The sequence below is a fragment of the Chinchilla lanigera genome, unplaced genomic scaffold (assembly GCF_000276665.1).
Source record: "Chinchilla lanigera isolate Chin_1 unplaced genomic scaffold, ChiLan1.0 scaffold00003, whole genome shotgun sequence".
Taxonomy (NCBI): Eukaryota; Metazoa; Chordata; class Mammalia; order Rodentia; family Chinchillidae; genus Chinchilla; species Chinchilla lanigera.
The window spans coordinates 2,240,138-2,261,180 of NW_004955404.1; the positions used below are offsets into that span (position 1 = coordinate 2,240,138).

The 21,043-nt window shown below is 55.6% G+C and overlaps 1 protein-coding gene across 1 annotated transcript in view; it reads left to right on the forward strand.

Moving 5' to 3' along the window:
• Nucleotides 1-21,043, forward strand: part of Col4a1 (collagen, type IV, alpha 1) — a 131,132-nt gene that overhangs the window by 43,945 nt on the left and 66,144 nt on the right. Inside the window, exon 8 of the mRNA XM_013516808.1 lies at nucleotides 19,892-19,954. Coding sequence (XP_013372262.1) covers nucleotides 19,892-19,954 — 63 coding nt within the window. The remainder of the gene's footprint in view (nucleotides 1-19,891; nucleotides 19,955-21,043) is intronic.

Below are 21,043 nucleotides of genomic sequence, written 5' to 3' on the forward strand. Positions count from 1 at the left end.
TATTGGTACGTGTTCACAACAGCTCGGTCTCGTGATGTCTTCACTGCGACTCAGTTGAACATGGTGGGGAGGCTGGAGGTGGCTCTGGCACGTGGAGTGGCTGCTGCGCTGCCAGCTGGGTCCCGCACTGTGTCCACTCAGCAGTGCCGCCGGTGCCGTCCCCACGTAACCCCGAGGACGCGGAGGGCGGGGGGTCGGGGATTCGCTGAGAGCCAGGTGAGGAATGCTGCTGGATCCCAGTGCAGATTTGCTCGCAGAAGGCGGCATACTTCCCTTGGGTCCTGCTCCTTCTCGGGGAGCTGTGTGCGCTCCGGGGCAAAACATCTCATACACCAGTGGGGCGGCTTCTCGAAGGCAGCACCGCGCTATCCGGAGGCGAGCTTTCCAAACCGCGCGCATTCTTCAGTGATTTAGGTCTGAGGCGCGAGCATTAGAGAAGAAAAACAGAAGCCCTGGTGCCCAGCTTCAGTGTGGTACTGAGCCACTGGCTCTGAAGTTGTCTCCGGCTTTGTCTCCCCGTTAATTTCATGTTCACCGAGGACAGGGCCTTTTCATCCTTCCTGTTTATTCCTCACCCTTAGCTCATGTCTTTATCCTTTGTAGCCCTTGGCTAAACATTCGTTGAAGAAAATAAACAAAGGCATCATTAATGCCATTGTAACAGTACATTTTTAAATAAAAATGCATTTTAAAATAAAAATTAAATTGTGATTTGGCCGGGCCTCAAACCTTCCTGGTTTTTCTGTCTCCCCAAATCATAGTTATGTAAGCTCATCGAGACACGCAGGGCACAGCCCCCTGTGGAGCTCAGCACAGCAGTCTAAGCGTTCCCTGGATGGGGCGCAGGCTGCCGTGATGGCCTGGTCATCCCTGGAAAGAGGGCCCCATCTGTGCAGGGCTGGAGGGCGGCCTGTGCCGACCTCACACCCGGGGGTGTCGCCTGGCAGGCTCCCACACACCTCGAAGCCCTGGTGCTTATTCTTTGGAACAGGGAAGAAGGAGATTTATGCTTTTGTAGCCTTGCTTTATTCCCAGCGAGGTGGATGCGTTAGATAATCCGAACCCTTCAGAGGGCAGTGACTGCAGGATCCGCGTTTGTAAAGAGGTCTTTGACTGTAGACCTGCCTCAAGCACGTTGCCCTAGAAGCTTTGCGATCCTTCAGGCCCTTAGGCTGTGGCCCTGAACTGAGGGGGAGCGTGTGCGGCTGGAGCAGCCTTCACCTGACGCATGTCCTTGGACAGCAGCAGCCAAGAGAACCCGTGTGGGGCGCAGACACTTCCCAGACGTGGCCCGAGCTCCCCGTGTCGCCCAGGGAGAGAGCAGCTTCGGCTGACTTTGGGGAACGAGACTCCCTGCAATAGATGGAGTGATCTGACTGTCGGAACGCGCGCGGTCAGGGTAGTGTTGAGTTCATAAGTGAGCGAATGATTAGCCAAGACAGCCGGCCCAGAGACCCACAGGGCGCCGGGCCCAGAGACCCACAGGGCGCCGGGCCCAGAGCCCACGCTCTGTGCTGTAGCTTGAAGCGTGTCTGCTGACTGACTATAACATGTACTGAAGATGTTCACTGTGCCGATCACAGTCTTGACTAGAGGGAACGTGCAAGGGGTCAGGACAGAAAAGGGCCCCTGTGGCCGGCACCCCAGGCTGCTGCAGAGGGCGGATGGTGTGGGCTTGGCTCTGACCTCGGCTGTCACAGCCTGCACTGTCCAGGCAGGTGACAGTGTGGCCACTCTCCCGCCTTGCGGGTTTGCTGTTTTACCCTCAGCTGCAGGGCAGGTGACCTCGGTGAGGGACCCAGGACTGCACTTCCCGCTGTCTGTCTGTCCTTTGAAGCAGCACCTCACTGCTGGCCACATCTATGTGGCAGGGAGTTCACGTGGAGGGCGAGAGGGACGGGGACTCTGGACCATGTGTCACACCCGTGGCAATCTCAGGCCACACAGAGCTTGGAGCGCCTGAGACACAATTTATCAGTGTGCAGAAAGATCAGGTAGTCTCCACAGTGGGCTTCCCTTTGAGACTGGTCCCACTGTGTAACTCAGACTAGCCTCAAACTCCCAGTGACCCTCCTGCCTCAGCCTCCTGAGTGCTGGAATTACCGGTATGCAGCACCACACCCAACCTCCACGAAGTACTTAACCTCCGATATATTTTGTAAGCTGTCTCCTCGAGGAAGACCCAGTTAGTATTAGCTTTCTGTGTAAGTGGATACACCTTCGGTCTGTGGGAAGCTAGGGGATTGCCCCTTTTCTGTGTGGAACACTGTGCGTGTGCACTTTGATTTTTCCTGGATTAGTGGTGAAGTAAAAAGGAGACCTCAGTTCTGGCTCAGCCCATGTCATCTCTGCTGCACTGTGTAGTTCTCAAAGCAAGACAGTGAAGTGAAGGTTTGGAGGATGTTGCTGGTGGAGAACCTTTTTCTTTCTTTTAAAGAGGCCAAAGCTGGGTAAGGTGGCACACAACTGTAATCCCACCATGTCCTGGGAGGCTGAGGCAGGAGGATTGCAAGTCCAAGGCTAGTCTGGGCAATTTAGTGATTCATGAGACCCTGCCCTCCTACTCTGTACTGCAGCCTTGGGGATTTATAAGGAATCAGGTGCTTTACCTACTACTGCACCAGTTTTGACCTCGACATTGCTACTCATTAGGAATGGGTGTTTTTTGTTTTTTTTTTTTTTTGTATTGGGGATTGAACCCAGGACCTTAGCATTTGGCCTCTGTATGTATATATGTATTTATAGCTAGGCTTTGCTAATTTGCTAAATAGTCCTGGCTGGGTTTAAACTTTCCATCTTCCTGCCTCAGCCTGCCTAGTGCTGGGATTACAGGCACTCACCACCACCACACCTGGTAGAAGCAATATTTTAAAGCAGAATGGTCACTGCGGGCCGCTGGTGACAGACAGGTCTCAGGCAGACGGAGTTCTCTGTTGCCACCTCATCTGGACCGTTTCTCTGAGGCCCCGGGTCAGGCCCAGCTGGCCTGCTGCCCCCAGCTGCTGCTGCATTTCTTGGTTCTGGGGCGGGCACAGCTACATCCAGCTGGTCCCGGCTGGCTGGCTGAAGCCTGGCCGGCAGGTAGGGGGGGGCACGGTGGCGGCAGGTGAGGTCCCCTGTGGCTGTTGCATCCTGCAGGGTCTCCCAGGTGAATGCTTTGTACCCTGCCAACTGCCCCCGCATGTCCCAAGACTCAGGGCCCCCCTGCCCCTCTACCCTTCTGCCCCTCTGGGGAGCTCAGGAGGACTCTCTTTCTACTCCAGAGCAAGGACCCCCAAACGTGATCTTTGTGGTGTAAGCATCTCCAGAATTGTCCTCAGGGCCCTGCTTTGGGTCGGGTTTTGTTGGTTCCCTGTCTGCTCAGGGCGCGAGGGTGTGGTGCGTGCCACCTGGTGTCCGGTGAGTGTCTGGTGTGTTCCAGGTGTGGGCTGTCCGGGCGCAGCTCTGCTCTCTCCTTTTGGTTGTCATAAATACGTACGATCCCCTCAGAATGTGGCCCCATCACTCTTTTTTTTTTTTTTTTTTCGGTACTGGGAACCGAACTCACGACCTTGCGCTTGCCAGGCAGGCGCTGTGCCGCTGAGCTAAACCCCCAGCCCGCCTTCACTCATTTTATAATTCTGAATTCTCATAATTTCCAGCAGCTCCTTTTCTGGGTTCTGTGTCCCGTGCTTTATTCCCCTGTGAGGGGTAGACCCAATGTTCCAGCAAAATTCAGTGTACTTTTGTGACAGTTTTCGCCTGTGCTACAAAAATTAGGTTGGCCCTCGAGTGGGCAGAGGCTGTTGACTTGGTTTTCTCCGCTTTCCAGTATAGTATTAAGTTGTATCTTAAGTAAGGGTGCTTTCAGCATTTGTTTTGATCGCTGGATGATAGAAAAGCCTCATTTTGCTGGCATCAGGGCGGGAACTTCCAGATGTGAACTGTTTTTTTAGAGCTTTCCTTAAACTGCTGCAGTGCACACATCTTCTGGACCGCTGTGTCCTCGCTGTGGAGTGGCTCACGCTGCCCGCTCTCGGTGCAGCCTGCTGTCCATGCAGCTCGAACCCGCCTGGGTGTGCATGAGCCGGGCCCAGGGTGAGCTGTGCTCCTGTCTTCGAGGGCTGGTGAGGGGCATTGCGGGCTAAGCTGTGGCCTGTCCTCTGCCCCCGGCCTCGGGTAGGCACCTTTCTGTATTCCATTTTGTTTGTTTTTTGGGACCGGGTCCTTGAACTACTGTGTAGCCCAGGCTGCCTGAAGCTCGAGGCGATCATCCTGCTTTAGCCTCCTGAGTGCCAGGAGGACAGGCGTGCACCGTACGCGCAGCTTCTTTGCGTTCTTGTCGCAGAGGTTCCCTCCCACGTCTCACTGCGGGGCAGGTTCCCTTGCCTTGCTGTGAGAGCACTGGGCCTGCTGGGTCCTTGGGCCAGGTGCTGTGTCCTGCTGCACCTCGTTTGCTTCCTGGCCATGCTTTCCTCACTTGCGAGCACTGTCTCCTTCTTGGGTGGGGGCTGGAGTTCAGGGACCAGCCGGGCTGTGTTTGGACTGCAGCACGCAGAGGATGAACCTGATTCCTGCACCCGAAGCCCCTGGAGAAGCCCAGAGACCAGTGAGCTGGCACCCACTGTGGTCAGCAAGTCTTTGGCGTGGAGAGAAGGCATCTTCCTCCGTCCTCATGGCGGCCCTGAGACCTCACAGCCACGCCTCACAACCTGGTTCGGCCAAGCCCCCAGCTCCGCCTGGCGGGGCCCCCCACGTGCACCCTGGCTGCTCTCCCCTCCCCCATGCCCACTCCCTGCCTGCCCCGTGGAGTGGGCAGTCTTGGGCAGAGTCGGTCCGTCCCTGGGCACACCACTGTGTGCTGGACAGGGTCAAGGCTGGGCCCGTGTCTCCTGAGAGGGAGGTGCCTGGCCGAGACCCGCAGAACGCCCTCCTGCGGTCCTGGGTGTGTGCTTCACGCACTCTGCATTGGTCTCCCTGTCTTTGGTGGTGGTGTTGGGTGCTGACTGAGGTCAGGCCTCACCCAGGGACGGCAAATCCGAGTCCCCCCGGGCCCTGCATTTGGCTTCAATAGTTTATAAGACCTTTCACTAACCAGCTACTGGAAGTCTGGCTTTGAACCAAATCCAGGACCATGACTTTGGGAACCATGGAAATCTGAGGATCCTAAAGAGCTGCAAATTTGATTACAGGTTTCCTTCTCCCCAGGTTGTCTCTGGAGGTGTCAGATGGAGCCGGGCTCTCCTGTGGCCAGCGCGGATGGCGGGAGGCGCAGGGCCCGCAGGGTGACCGGAAGCCCTCTGTGCAGCGCATTGTGTTATTTCTGCGCTCTCAGCAGCCGCTGCCCTCGCCGTGCGCTTCCTCTGTGGCTAATCCTGGTCTGCTCACCAGATCGCTGCCCATTTGCTCCCTGCCGCTGTCCTGCAGCTGCCTGCCAACCGGCCTGTGCCGCCCTTTCCAACCACCTACCGTTTCTTTGCCCTCCTTAAGAAAGAACTGAATGCTGAGGATGGTTCCGTCTCTACAAAAGTCACAGAGACCGAGAAAACAAACTGGGCGCTCCACCCGGAGGCATCCGTATTTACTTCTGTCCACACCTGTGTTTTTTCTTTTCTGCCCGTATTTTGATAATTTTGCGAACCCTTTGAGAATGAGCCATAGAAGTCCTGAGAAGCCAGAGAGGCTTCTTCAGAGAGGCGACAGCGCCACACCCAACAGTTTCCTCTCAGCCTTTGTCACCCAGGCGGCCCTGCCCTGTGCTGCAGTCTCTCCCTGTCCCTGTCCGTTCCTGGTTGAGGCTGCACCCAGGCCCTGCAATGTCCCCGGCCCCCATGCTCTGGCTGGACCTGGTTTCTCGTGGGCCTCTCTCTGGCTCAGGGTCACCTTTTTGTCACCGAGAGCCCAGGGCTGGCTGCTTGCCTCCTCTTGCTTCTCATAAGCTGTGGTTCACAGCGGTGGGGTGGCTCTGCCCCAGGTTGTGACACGCGTGTCCAGCTCACAGTGCAGGGGAAGTTGACGCGACAGCTCCGTCCGTGCCCGGGTGTGGAGCTGGCCCCTGGTGCTGCAGTCGGTCAGCTCATTCCGGGGCTCTCTGGCTGAAACAGCTGAGGCGGGGAATAGCTTTCAGCACTTTATCGCAGCGGCGATCTTCCGCCGTGCGCAGAATTTCCTGGCACGGGCTGGTGCATGACTTCATGCTTTAGGCTCCGCGCAGGGCTGCTGGCTCCGTCCCGCTTTGTAGCGTTGGCTGCTGGGAAACCATGGACACCGGTCTCTGCCCAGTGGCCACTCTGGTCTCTCAGGGACCACCTGGCAGGTGACTGAGCTGGAAGCCCTCTCATTCCCCTGGACTGCAGGTCCTCCAAAATTCCAAAGAATTCCCTTTAGATCCATGCTTCAGGGCGAAGGGTAGCCCTGCCCAGGTGGGAAAGAAACATCCTTGGGAGTTGGCCTGGCCCTGCGGGCAGCTCAGAGCCTGCACCTGCTGAGGGAAAGGCTTTAGGGGTGCAGTCACCTGCACAGCACGTCTGCTGCCCTTCCCAGGTGTCCTCACCCGACGTGGAGGGCAGGGGCACTTGCAAGGAGGAGTGGGTCCCCTTCCTGCAAGCCAGCCATGTTGGGCTGCAGTCACTTCTGTGAGATGTGGCTGAGCCGTGTCCTGGGCTCACCGGGCCTGGGTGCCTGGCAGCAGCACACGCCCTCCTGCCGATGGTGGGCGGAGCTCACGTGCTGCGGCTCCGCCCCTTGCTGGGCTAAAGCATCCAGTGGCCTGGTCCTCAGCTCCCAGCACCTGGCTTCGGGTGTGATGCGGGCACCTGTGTGCAGCTCAGCACCGGCTCTGGACCCTCCCGGCTGCCACCCACTGGCTCATCCTCTGCTTTGACTGCTGGAGTGTCCGTCCCAGGGGACTGAAGCGTGAACTTGAAACGACTGCGCTCCGAGGGGAAGCGCTGGGTTCCCCGGGCAGTCCAGGTCTGCAAGACCCCGCCCAGAGCCAGAGGCTTCCCTGCTCCTGGCTGTGCCGAGCCGGGTCGCGTGCGAATGTGCAAACACACTAGTGATTTAGTGGCGGGTCGGGAGGGAGAGAAGCCTGTGCAAAGACGGGGTGACTGTGGCAGAACTGCGACAGACAGTGTAGACGTCATGTGCCTCACTCCAGGGCTCCCAGCTTTAAAGTTTCCTTGTTAGAAACTAAGGGCCTGCTGGAATGTATGCATAGACCTGGGGCTGACATTCTTTGGTCTTCTCAGAAGTCAGGGCGTGCCGTGCCATGTGGCCGCTGGTGCCCACTGCTCTCACCTGTTCCTTTCCTTCCTCCGCCTCCATCTGTTCCTCCGCTCCTGTGTGCCTCCCCTCCCTCAGTCATCTTAGGACTCTGGGGTCTGAACTTGGGCTCCGGCTGCAGGTGGGTGGAGGAGGGGAGGCCAAGCTTTCTGCAGTTGGCTGTGGCCGGTGTGGAGGCTGGGTTTGTTCGGGGGACGGAGCGGTTGGTTCATCTTGTCATGGCAGATGTGCTCCCGGGAGTGGAGTGTTTGACTCCTCGGCAGTTTTGTCTGTCTGTGCCTCCATCCAATAAGGGGCTGAATCTGCAGATCTCTGACCTCAGAATTAATCACCTGCCCTGCCAGGGCGGACACAAGCAGCCCTGCTTCCATCGGGAGCACTGCTGGGGACGTAGCTGCGAGGCCTGCACCACTCTCATCCCGGGGTGGAGATGCCCTGAGCTCTGGCTTTTCATACAGCTTTTGCAGATGCACTGGCTCTGAAAAAAACAATAAACACTGAACCGTTTAATTTCAGGGTGTCCTGTGTCCTAATTGGGGCTTTGCTTTTACTTGATCTTAATTCAGCCAACCTAAAGCTGGAGCCTTGACAGTTTATAAAGTGACCCTGGTAGGTGTGTACAGGAAACCGGAAAATAATAGGCTTTTCAGGATCCATCCTGGAGGGACAAAACCGAACTGCCCCCGCTGAGGCTTGAACCCAGGACCTTCAGATTCCAAGGCTGGCGCACTGCCTGCTGTGCTGAAGAGATAGGTGAGGGCAGACGGTCTCCACGGATCTCCTTGTGTTTGAGTGACCGCGTGGGGCCGGGCCCGTGCTGATGGATGGTGCTGTGCGCTGTTTGCTCCTCTGAGCTTCTATGCTGACTGCAGTATTAGCTGTGAGGATGGCCTCACCCCAGAGGTCAAAGGTCACCCTGAACTCACTAGATCTGCTCCGAGCGGGTTTATTCTCTGCCCAGAGCAGAGAGGGGCGGCCCGTGAGCCTTTGGCCTCTTTCTGCAGAGCGCACGTTTTCCAGGAACGCTCCATGGGCGTGTGGGTGCAGCCAGCCAGAGCCACCTGCTGGGGTGGTTTGGTCTCCTTGCCCAACGCTGAGCGTTGCAGGGCGGGTGTGAAACCCTCCAGCACTGGGTGCTGTGCCGGCAGCCGGCGCCTCTTTAATGCTCATCTGGAAATCCAGCAACACAGAGGTCTGGGCTGCGGAGGTGCAGACACCGGCCGGGGGTCCCGGAGCAGGCTGAGCCCAGCGAGTGTGCACCGTGCCTCCTGCCCGTGTGCTCTGGGCGGGCGGGTGTGTGCCTTTGCCCACTTCCTCCTCCCTGGTGCCCCCGCGTGCAAGCACACCTGCCTTCCAAGCACTGCACGCACCGTCCCCAGGGGCCTTGGCAGGGGCAGTGCACGGTGGACAGAGTGAGGGATGGACTCAGCTACCCCAACCGCAGTCCACTGCTCCCTGGCCAGGGTGACACTGCCTCAGACTCGGTTTTCCCGGCTGTAGGACCAACACTCACTCCGACCTCCAAGAGGCGGGCTCCTTCCCCCCAGCGTGCCCCCTAGAACCTCGGTGGTGCACACCTGTCATCCAGCACTTGGAGGCTGAGGCAGGAGGATCACCGTGAGTTCAGTCCTGGCCTAGACGGGGTCGTGACATTAGTCATCTTGCTGCTGCTCTGGGAGCGGCCAAGCATCTGTCCTTGTGTGGCTTGGCCTCTGCCGAGGGCCCAGAGGTTCTGCTGGGGAAGCACCGAGTTCCTGCTACGTGACAGGCATGGCTGGGCCCTGGGCACTAAGGCAGGAAGAACATGTGTGTGGTTGGGGACAATGGCTGGCCAGGGGCCAGATGCCTCTGCCCTGGATTCCCTCCAACATCCTTGCATGGGGAATCTCCCAGAGCCTCCGGCAGAGACCCCCGCACCCCTGCCAGACACAGGGCCTGAGCCATGCGGCTGCTCCTTTGTGCCTCAAGGCTCAGCTCATCCCTCGGACAGCCAGCGGGGAGCCGATCTCTAAGACTGACACTGCGCAGTGCTGCACCTGGCCCTCCTCCTGTCTGCCAGGGTGTGAGTCCGTGAGGAACCTGGGAGATCCTTGGTTTACAGGCGGGGGGGCCCAAGAGAAGAGCCGGAGTGGTCTGTCCCCAAGCACAGAAGACGCAGCACACAGAAGCGGGTGTCAGGAGGAAGCAAGCAGGCCTTGGAGGCCAGCAGGTGGCCGGGAGATGCGCTGAGGCTGTGTTCAGCGAATTTGGGGTTCCCTGAGCCAGAAGCTAGATGTCCTGGGGGCTCCTGAGCCAGCACAGTGATGGGGGCAGGTCACCCCATCATTGTCAGCTGTCATGGTTGCTGGGGACACGGAGGCCTTAGGGCGCGTCCCTGGAGTTTATGGCAAAGTGTTTTGGAGGAAGCTACGCATTCCGTGGAATGTGCTATCTTAATCACTTGAAGCACGGCACAGCGGCACTCAGCACATTCGCAGTGTGGTGTCCGGGACCCTCTCATCCCACAAGGTTGGGCCTGAGGCTGTGGGGCAGCAGTGGGGAGGGCGGGGTGGACGGACAAGCGCTGGAGGTCCTTCCGGGTGGGGGTTTGTGGTCAATGCCTGTGACCTGTGCCAGGGGTAACTGGCACCACTATATACCCTGTGTAGAACGTGAGAGCTGGGGGCACCCGCCATCTAGGCCTGCGTGGCCATGGATAGGTGAGGGCCCAGCAGGGGAGGTGGCCCCTAGTGAGATGCCCTCCTGGTCTTTGTGGACCTTGGATTGATAGAATTAAGCCAGAATGACTCGTTTTTATTAAAAATGACCTTTTATCATGTTCTAAACACATTCTTGTGTTTTTTTTCATAATGGGAATTGAACTTAGGGGTGTTCTACCACTAAGCTACACCCCCAACCCTATCTTTCTTGAGACAGGATCTCTCTATGTAACACAGTGTGGCCTTGAACTCACTATGTAGCCCAGGCTGGGCTCGAACTCACAACCATCCTCCTGCCTCAGCCTCCTGAGTGTTGGGATTACAGGCGTGTGCCACCATGACTGGCTTTAACAAAGATTTTTAGTTTCATTTTTTATGAATTTAAAAAACCCAAACTGTCTATAGGTTTCTGAATGTGTAGCTGAATATAGTGAGCTTTCTCAGCCAAAACTCTGCCATGACTTGGGGATTAGAAGTATACATGGGATGGGAACTATAGCGTGGCGGTCTTCTTTGTGTAAGAGTACCACAACTCTACTCACACCACAAGGGGAATCAAAGCAAGGATGAAAGGGAAATGTTTTTTATTCCCTTATGTATTAATTCATCATGAACATCAGTAATTTCAGACTCTACTTTTAATATATAGCCAGAGTAAATAGACTGAAGTAATTCTTAAAATTCCAAGTGTAGATTACTATCTAGATTTGGTTTTTTTTTTGAGAACTGTCCAGTTCACTTTGGTGCATATGATTGTTATTTGTTCAAACTTAACGGTAAGTGTAGGGAAAGAAAGCTAGAATTTTCTAGATGTTAACATGCTTCTTACAAGTGCTTAGTCAGTAGGAGCGGTGTTTTTATTTCCACAGATCTCCTAAATCTGCGTTGCATTTTGAGCACGCTGGGGAACGTGGGAATAAGAGTTAGTGAATATAAACGGGAGGATAAAGACCCAGGGCTCTTGTGTGTCATTCAAACAGAAGGATCAGAGGGCTGACAGGAGTTACATTTTTCCAAGTAAACTCTCAGTACACTGAAATGGAAGTCAAAGTAATGACCAAAAAGTGATTTTATTTCGTATTTATTTTCCTAATAAGTTACGAATGGCTCAGCCCTGCTGAACATTTTTCTTAACTTCCCTTGGAAAAGCCAAAAACGTTCTCTGAGGATGCAGCGCCTCTGTCAGGGTCTCAGCCGTGGCTGGACTTCAGGTGAACTCCTTGCATCTCAGGACTCTGCCCAGAGGTCAGGGGGCTGTGGTTTGGAGGCGGGGCGTCTACACCCGGATGGGAGCTGACCACAGTGCCTTGTGGAGACCCACAGAGACCTCGTGGTGTGGTTGACCACAGCGTGGAGCCCGGAGCACTCGTGGGGAAACCCCGGCTTTACCACAGTAGCTCATCTCGCTTCTGTGGTTGACCTCATGTTTCTCCTCGCCATAAGTGTAGCTGTGACTTAGGTGGCTCTTTGGAAAGTGCCATTTATGGTTTGCAGAGTGGGATTTTGGGTCCACAGCCCTGACCCACCGCTACTTATGAAGGGCTGGCTTGCCCTTCCCTCTCTTCGGTGTCCTGGAGTGCTGCACCCAGCCGCGGTCCAGATCGGCCCATGGCCACTTGTCACGTGTGGAGTGGCTGGCCGTGCCCTCTGCAGGTGTCCTGTTCTGCAGAGTGTGTTGCACCCGCTTCCTGTTTAGATTTTGTGTGAGTTTTCAAATGTGGTTTTAAAGATACAAATCAGATAATGTCATCCTGACGGGGCGGTGTTTCTTTGCAGGGCGATTCCTCTGGGGTGGGAACTGTACCACAACATTGTGGACTCTGCCATGCATAAAGAGTGGAAATCCTCCCCTCCCTTTTCGTGAAGTGGCTCCACCGGGGAGCCTGGTATTGGACCCCGAGTGAGGTCTGGAAGTGACACTTTAGTTTCCTTCTGGTTGTCTGGGGTTAGTCTAAACACACGCATTGTTTCTAAAACTTCCCATGTTGGACTGAAAGGTGAACAGCCCCGAGGATACTGAGAGAGGATGCTTCACCGTCTCTTGGGGCACTGGAAGGGGCAGGAAGTGAACCCCCAGGACATGATTCATGGTGGGATTCCGTCCCACCGGGAAGAGTACCCCTCGGGCGGTCCTTCCTGGAGGTTGTATGTGGCGCCCCCTCTCCTGGAGCAGGGCACTGTGCAGCATGCAGTGACCCTGCGGTGACCTGCTCTCCATGGGAAGCAGGGACCTGGAGCCAGCGAACAGGTGTCGTTTTCTAAGGAAAGACAGGGCCTTACCACCCCCTGCCCCCCGTCTCCCTGTGCCTGGCCTGCATGGGGATTTCGCGGGGAGGTGCTGACAGGATTGGCTGGGCTGAGGTTTGGGGGTCATCCTCCGGGCCGATGCTCAATCTTGCGAGAATAATTTACATTTTTTTTTGCCTCAGTGAGTGTAATCATAAGCTACATCAGGCTTGATAGATAAGAAGACTATGAGATACACAGTTTGGCAGCTAGAATGAGAAGCATCACATGAAGCCTGTCTGACTGACAGTGGCTTCACCCTCTATGAGAATGAAAATCTGTTATCTGTTGTCTAAAAAAAGCTATTTGGCAGTCTGTTTTCATCTTCTCCCCGCTCTCTTCCTCGGGGTTGGGGGTGGGGCGGGAGCAGACATGACATCAGCGATGGTTTTTCAATATTTAATTGTTTTAGGCAAGACAGTGGCCATGCTGTACCACAGGCTCGGAGAAGCTGTTTTGGAGCTGCGTGTCAGTCATTCCTGAAATAGTTCCCTGGTCACGTAGGCCGTCCGCATTTCCTTTTTCAGTGCGACCGGCCGTGCTGCTCCCTCGGGGCTCGGCTGCTGGACCGCGAGGGTGCAGGAAGAGCGGCCACCGCCTTTCGGTGCCCGGCGTGAAGCGGCCGCCCTGCCTGGGTGCTGCTTGTCTCTCGCTTCCCCAGAGCCAGTGGCCTGCGGAGCGGCAAGGCCGTGGCCCGAGTGGACGCCGCACTAGGCTCCGCCCCGCCCAGCTGCCGGCGCCCCGGTGTGGTATTAGGCCGCTGTGGGCTTGGAATGTTTCATTTAGTGTAAGAATTCTCAGGGTGTGTTCTGGGTCGCAGGAGGGAGAGGTTGGGCCTGCGGGTTCCCCGTTTCCACCCCGTTAGGAGTCCTCCTGGAGGTGTGATGCAGACAGGAGGGTGGGGAGGGCCGGGGAGGGGCCGGGGGCCGGGCAGGGTCACCTCCCCTCTGCAGGCCCGAGGCGGCAGGGGCCGGGGTTGCTGTCTGCAGCAGCAGTGAGTGGTGGCACTTGGGTGACACGGCTGCTGGGCCTGTGGAGCAGAGAGGTGGAAGGGGAGCCTAGAAATTGGGGGCCCACGCCAGTGAGGCCGGGAAGAATGCTTCAGAGATGGCGAGGGCTGCCCCTTAGTGTCCAAACTCCTTGCTGGACCACCAAGCGTGGCACTGGGGGGGACATCCTGGCCAGGGAGCCTGGGCCCCACCTTCTGACGCATTCCCTGCTAGAGTTTCTCTAGAGTGCCCCAGAGTGGGAGGAAATAGGCCGGTGTCCTCTTGGTGCATGGTTGGGTAGCACTGGCTCTTCTTGGGAGGAGGCCGGGAGCCCACGTGTAGGCTCTCTTGACAGTTTCGAGAGGTGAGTGGGCGGAGTGATCTGGGAAGAGACTGCAGCTCTCTGGGTGCCGCCAGTGAGAAGAGAACCCGGGGGACCTGGAGCCAGTGCCCCTAGCGAGTGGTGTCCTGGCATCCTGGGTGGCCCCACTGAAGTTCAGGGCTTGGACTCCATCAGGGCAGAATCTAAAGTCTGCCCTTCGCCCAAGGCCGCCCTACCCCTGGGCTTCAGGAAAGGCTCAGTGAGGCCCGGATGCTGGGGACTGCTGAGCCCACTCCGGTGACTCATGGTCACGGGAAGCCTGGCCCAAGGTCATGGATTTCCACCCACAGGTCCCCACGGACACACATAAAGCCCACTGGCCATCCAGCCAACCGTCACATGGCAGCCCATTTTAGCCACATCTGTCTGCAGCTGGATGAAGACCAGTGACCCGGGGGTGAAACGCTGGGCCTCGTTACCCTTCCCTGGGCTTTCCCCTTCCCGGGGCAGGAACACAATGTCCACCCCCGCTGGAGGGAAAGGCAGGAGTACTGCTGAAAAGGAGTCAACAGATTTGTGTGATGGGAGAAAGAGCCCAGAAGCGCAGTCATGTGCCGGGTGTAAGAGGAACCAGGTGGGCACCCTCCTTCCGCCACGAGGGTGTCCCTGGGAGCCCCACGGCCCCACACACTCAGACTCTGGTGAGAAACAGGAAAGGGTGTGAGCTGCACATGTAGCAACCCGAGTCACCCTGCAGGAGAGAGATGCTGCGCGTTGGAAATTCAGTTGTTTCTCCAATTTTTCATGATGATTTTCTTTTTGCCAAGAATGTATCAACACTCGTTGTTTTCGCATTGGAGTAGAGCTATTTTGTGAGCCTGAAACATGGTAGGGATTGTTCTCCCTATCTTCCATTATTGAATGGAACAGAAATTTTATTTAACTAGACTCTCCCATTGGTTGCGTTAAGGATAAAAACGATTTTCTCATCTTTGGACTGCAGTGATCTTGACTGATCAGAACAAAATGATGGTGATGAAATAGTAATAATAAAAATGCAGGTGAAGGGGCAGGCACTGTGAGCTCCTTGAGATTAAGGGAGTAGAGATTTCTTCACCCTGAAACCTCCCAGACCTATTTGTAGAAGTTCAAAAATGTTGTGCAAACATAAGCTTTTAAGAAATTATTCTTTGTACCGCAACATTTGGCCTGTATTTAGCTCCCTGCTTTTTCTCTTCTTCATTATTTCTTAGTACTATGGACAGTTTTTCTTGGGGTAAACTTTGCAGAAGTTTCTGGTTTCCCAAAGGCTGCTTCTGCTTGACAGCGCCACCTGCAGTGCTGGAGGCCACGTGTACCACGCACCCTCGGGCTCCGCACACTGTTAATTCTGCCCTGGTAACCCTAAAACACATTCTTCCTGTCCACAGGTTTCGCTAGCTGCATAGATAGTTGTGCGAAAGGCCCCTGAGGAAGTGCTGGACAGGAGGACCATCAGGCCAGCAGTATCCCCGAACTGTTTTGACATTGTGCACAGCTTAGGGAATGTGGGGAGGAATTTGAAAGATAAGCTGTTTCGACTTGGCAGGGCTCCACATGTCCCTATTTGGTGGGATGTGAGGCACACAGGAATCGGGAAAGGCCCATCTTCCATTGGAAGCAGGGGGCGCCACCAGCAGATGGAGGACCTCACCCTGTTCCCGCGACCCAGACTTGTGTGTGTGCTGGGGTGGCCACCGCCGGCGGCTCGGTATGGCAGTGACCTCGTGCCTGCACACACAGTGGCGTGGCAACTGGTGCCCGAAGTAGTTGGTAGAAGGCCTTGCTGGCTCTGAAGCCGGTGTTCTGGTCTTGTGGGTCCACTGTGGCGCAGAGAGCGCTTCCTGAGATCCTTGAATCACCGCGGCCGGGAAATGGGTGCATTCCGTGTCAAGTCATTGACCCCGTCCCTCCCCTTCCTGCTCTGGCCCGAGGCCCGCGTATTGTAAAGTCGAGTCGTATTTTTAGAACTTAACATACTTTATAACATGAATGCAGATGGTTCTGCTCTTTGGAAATCTTAATGGAGCATGAGAGCAAGTTTGAATAATATGGATGGCGTCAGCTTCTCCAGAAAGCTCTGGAGAGGCTCTCGGGGAGTGCAGAGGGGGCTGGTGTGGGATTACTCCGCAGAACCCTTGGCATTCCTTTCATATTGTCCTTTTGTTTTTCTTTAAAGTTGGTCTCTGCTATTGAAGGGCTGTGTATGTGTGTGTGTATGTGTGTGTGTGTGTGAGACTGCGCTGGGAACCAATATGTTTGCCTTTCTTAATTTGGTTCGTCTTCCATTTGGGGGCAACTTTGCACACTCCCGGTAGGGTTTCAGGCTGTGTGTTCTTTACTAAGGGACGCGGTGAACGGTCCTGCTGTCGCAAGTGCTGTCTCTGCTGGGAGCCTTCGGTGGGTCTCCCTTCCCCTTGCCCATGGCGGTCGGCTCCTGTGAGTGACACCAAGAGCCACTCCTGGCTTGTCCTCTGAGGTCTTGCGGCCACATTCCTTAGCTTTCAAGAGTGCTTCCGGCCTGCCTGCCCTCTGCCCAGCCTGGCCACTGGGGTTAAGTGTCTCTTGTGGGAAGGAAGCCTGGGACAGAGCTAATCTGCCTGACCCTGGACGCCATGCGGGAGGGACAGGGAAGGAGAAGGAAGGAGCCCTTCCTGCGTGCACTGGCGCTGCGGCTGAGGTCGCCAGGCCATGGTGGAGGCCTGGGAGCAGCCCACAGGTCCTGGACAGGAGAAGGAGGCGCAGTGCTAACTCCCAGGGGCAGATCAGGGGCACCCCACAAACTGCACATAGCTTTTGGTTTTGCTGATTTTGCTGAGGGGCCCGGATGTAAAACGTAGCTGCTCAGGAAATGGAGCGGCTCATGACAGCCCATTGGGTGTCGTGTCTTCTCAGGACAGTGCCATCTGTTGCCACACCTGAGTGTCAGGGTGCAGCCCGTCATGCAGGGGAGGTCAGACAGCCAGGAGCGGTGGCCCCCCCAAATAGACTGTGTTTCACCAAGCAAGGCATCTGCTGGCTTTTGTCCATCATTCTGAAAATTAGTAGTTGTTTCTAGTAAAACCATTTCTACAAGATGCCAGCCCACCCAGAATGTGACACAAAAAATATGGTCCTACAAACGTCTTCTTTTGGCTCTGAAAAACTGATCATAATTGAGATAATTTGTTAGAATTATCAAATCTTAAAAATTACCTCCTAGAGCCACAATTGGTAATAAAATTTGGTATATGAGTAAAGAAGATAAAACTGTCCTCTGTGAATAAAGCTATAAAGATCTGGTTAGATCTGTCAACGTCTTAAAAACATTTTTGTGTGATATATAGTCCAGGCTGGTGGGGTGAGGCCCGCGGACGGCTCTAGGGCCTTTGTTTCCCATCTCAGATTTTCCAGTTTCTTTTATTATTATTATTATCATCATTATCGTTTTGTGGTACTAGGGATTGAACACAGGGCCTTCACATTAAACTACATTCCTAGCCTTTTTTTTTTTTTTTTTTTTGGTTTTTCTCCGGTACCGGGAACTGAACTCATGACCTTGCGCATGCCAGGCAGGCGCTTTTGCCGCTGAGCTAAATCCCCAGCCCCCATTCCCCGCCTTTCAAACAATTGTTTATTTTGAGACAGGGTCTCACCGAGTTGCTAAATTGCACAGGCAGGGCTCAAACTTGGTGATCCTTCTGCCTCAGCCTCCCAGAGTGCTGGACTACAGGCGTGCACCAGCGCGTCCAGCTTTTCCCGAGTCTCCGGAGGCCTGCCTAGTGGCGCTGGGCAGACTGCCCATGTGCTGCCTGCCCGCGGTAGTGTCTCTGTCCCCGCAGCTCCAGGAAAGCCCTGAGTCGGCGTCTATCATGAGCTGGGGCCTCTGTTGTGGGGTCCCCGGGCCCAGGGCGTTCACCGGCAGCTTGTGGGGATAGTTCCAGGAAATCCCGATCTATAGCCTCCTTGAAATTGAGTATCGATAAGCTCCTGAGATCGTATCAGCGTTTTGGGGGAGGAGACCCCGGGCCCCCACCCTGCGTTTCCAGCTTCGTTTCTCTGATCCTCCGCCACGCCATCCAGAGTGGCAGCGCGGCCACAGGCGACTCCCAGCAGAAAGCCTGCTTGGCGTCTGCCCAGGGTGTGGGCGTGGGCGGCATTTCCGTGTCCCGTAGATAAGCGGGCTCCGCCCGGGGTTTCCCTGCCCGTGGATGTGGGTCGGACGCGGGGTCGCAGCGGGGAGGTGCGGGGTGAGGGGCAGGTGTAGCGCGGCAGGTTGGGGGGCAAGGTCCTCCTGTGCACAGCCCCCAAGCCGCGGGCCTCCAGCTACCTCCCCTGCTGGGTTCTCAGTCTGGGCACTCAGCTAGTTGGTGCTGGTTATCACCGTGGCTAACTGGTCACCCGCCAGGCAACTCCAGCTCCCCATCCCATCCGCGGCTGTGCTGTGTCCTGCCGCGGAGCTCTGTCCCGTCTGGGGACGTTTCCCCTGTGCCAGAGCCCGTGCTCTGTGAGCAGCCGGGCACATGGACTGCTGTCATTTCTGCTCAGTTCAGCGGGCACCACTCGCACTTCCGCCACCGAGAGGGCAGCAGCTGGGTGCCGTTCACCCCCACCGATGCTAAGGTGCATGCTTTAGTGAATAAGAGCGCGTGGGCCGGGCGGGGTCATCGCGCACAGGACCGGTCTTTCCTTCTGTGTGTGGGTTTTACGACTCACACAATCACAGCTGAAGTTCAACCTCAGGCAGGCTCAGTGCTAGGCTCCGGGCTGCCCCGGAAGGCTCGGGGTTCACCAGGGGTACTCGGAAGACCCACAAGAGTCCCATGGCCAACATGTCATGGGGCCCCGGGTGGACCCAGAGTGTGACAGTGAGGCGGGCGGGTCTGGTGTATACAATGTTTATTTTGGAGGTGCTCTTGCAGCACCGGGTCCTCTCTTTGGGTGACCCCGAGCGGTCACCAGCGTCCCGTGTGGGAGCCACGCTGTGGTCATGGAGTGGCTCCCATGCCGGGGGTTACGGGAGGGTAGAGTGAACACAGTTGCTAAATGGTGAGTCAGAGCAGGGAACAAATCCCTGATCAGTGCAGCTTGCTTGAACCGTTGTCAATTGTCCCCGTTTCCAAAATGTAAAATCAAGAACAGCTCCCTGTCTCGGAGGCACTTGTACAGATGTACACTCACGAAATAAGCATCTCCAGATGTGCTGGTTGGATGGAGAACATCGCCATGGGAAGGGAGCTTGGGCCCGAGCCTGCTGTTAGAAATACAGTTTTCACATGAGCACCAGCTATTAATGGCATGATTTGATGTTCAAGAAACTGTTATCGCCTGAGGCAGAAGATAGGTGGGACTTCCACGTCCGTAGTGAAGGAGCGCCGCTAACAAAGCGTATTCACCAAATTGTCCCTGTCATACCCTTCGGGACAGTCTCACCACTACCTCTTTACCCGACTGCAATGGTTTGAAACTTGGTCTTCGCAAGGGGATGGCGGGTGTGTGCGGGCAGGGTCCCTCCTTTGTCTTCCAAGGCACTGGCTGCTTTAGCTGATGGAGGTGGCACTGGGGCGCAGCACGTGGCTTTAAGCGTCCTGACCCCGTCTTCTTTCCTGGGATGCGGGGCGCTGAGCTGTTCCGCTTGTTGAACGAGGTGATCGCTTGCTGCTTGTGCTGCTAGGCGTGTTTGAGCACACAGTGCTTGTGCTGCCCGGCAGTTACCAAATGTTGGGGGCCTTTCCCTTGCATTTTAACATTAAATTTTAGAATAAGAATGAGCCACAAGGCAGTCCGTTGAGTGTTCTCTGAATGAACAGTCAAACTTTCACTGGATTAAAAAAATCAGGTCTATAAATTTGGGCTTAAAACTCAGTTTGTTCATTTATTCTCTCTCTGCACTGTGTGTTTGGCGGGTCTGGATGTCTCTGGGAGCCCGAGGGCCAGGCACAGACCCCCCAGGAAGCCCTCGGTGTCCTGAGGCCTGAGGTCTGAAAGTCCTAAGTCAGAACCACCACGCTTTCGTGGCTTCGCAGACACTGTGAAAGTGTCCCTGGGCAGGTCCGTTTCCAGTGGAAACCGACAGGGACCACAGGCGGAGGTGATTGCCTTCGCATTTCGGACTAAGTCGGATTTGACTTGTTCTGCTCAAGGACTGCTGGTCTGTATTTCCAGCAAGAGCGATGTGCATGCCCCCCACCCGCACAGCTGGATCTGGAGGTCCTGCTCCTGATGAGGGGCAGCACCGCCGGGTCAGGCCGGGAGGGGACGACGCGCTGACTTGGAAGTGTCCTCCTGCTTAACTCTCTTTTCTTTACTTCCAGGGTGGGTGCGACGGCTCTGGTGGTTGTGGAAAATGTGACTGCCACGGAGTGAAAGGACAAAAGGTAAGCGATCAGACCTGCAGTCGCAGCCGCTCCTTCTGACTCGCCTTCGTCCCAGACAGCTCCAGAATCGGACCCATGACAGCGAGCCAGGGACTGCGATCCCCTGACGCCTCACGCCCGGCGCGGTGATTTCCCCCGGCAGTGCAGGGGAAGCTCAAGCGGGCTGGGTGGAATTGAGAGCCCATTATTGTACTGACCACTCCCCGGAGACCACAACACTTAGTGGCAGCAAACCCCAAGAAAAGGGTTTGGGTTGTTTGCTCTTTTCGACTCTTTGAGGAATAACCTAGAAAAATCTTTTGAGTCAGTCATTCTTTCTGGGGTTGATGGATAAGAACTAAATTGGGCATTTTTTGAATAAAAAAAGTTTCTGTTAAACGTGAGGGGTTTCTATTCAAATTAGCGTTTTAAAACAACTTTTCATGAATCGCATGCTCGCTAGATTTACCTGGAAAAATGGTAGGTATTTGCTGCTTCCCAAGTGTAAAATGTTATGTATTTGTTTGTAAGCAGGCTTCTCATTTCAGGACCAGGGGTGTAGGTAAAGGTCACTTTCTCTGGAAGGCAGGCTGGGTCTTTGTGTTTCAGCTGGCTGGACACAGGCATCTCTACCCACTGGGCCGAGTAGGGACCCAGTGCTTCCTGGGTTACCGTGGAGACCTGCTGTATTGGGAAGGATGGAGCACCAGCCCTACCCGTGGGCCCTTCTCCCTCCCCATTTCCTGTCCTTTTTGCAGTGCTGGGGACTGGAGCCAGGGCCTTTGCGCTGAGCTCCGGCCCCCGCTCCATTTATTTACTTTTCATCTTTATGAGTCTATGTGCATGGTACACAATGCGTACACTCCCTGTGGGGAGCTGGTGCATGCACAGAGCACACCCCAGTTCCTTTTCTCTTCCCCTTCCCTTTCCTCCATCTCTTGGTCCCCTTCCCATCAGAAGAAGAGCGGCCTCCTTTCTTTTATCATCTGTCTTTTAGTTTGCTTTTTATTGAGACTCTGGGATTCAGGGCCTTTCGAAGTCATTAAGTTGGCCAGGCTGGGCTGGAACTTGCGGTCCTCCTGCCTCAGCCTCCCAGGGTGCTGGGATTCC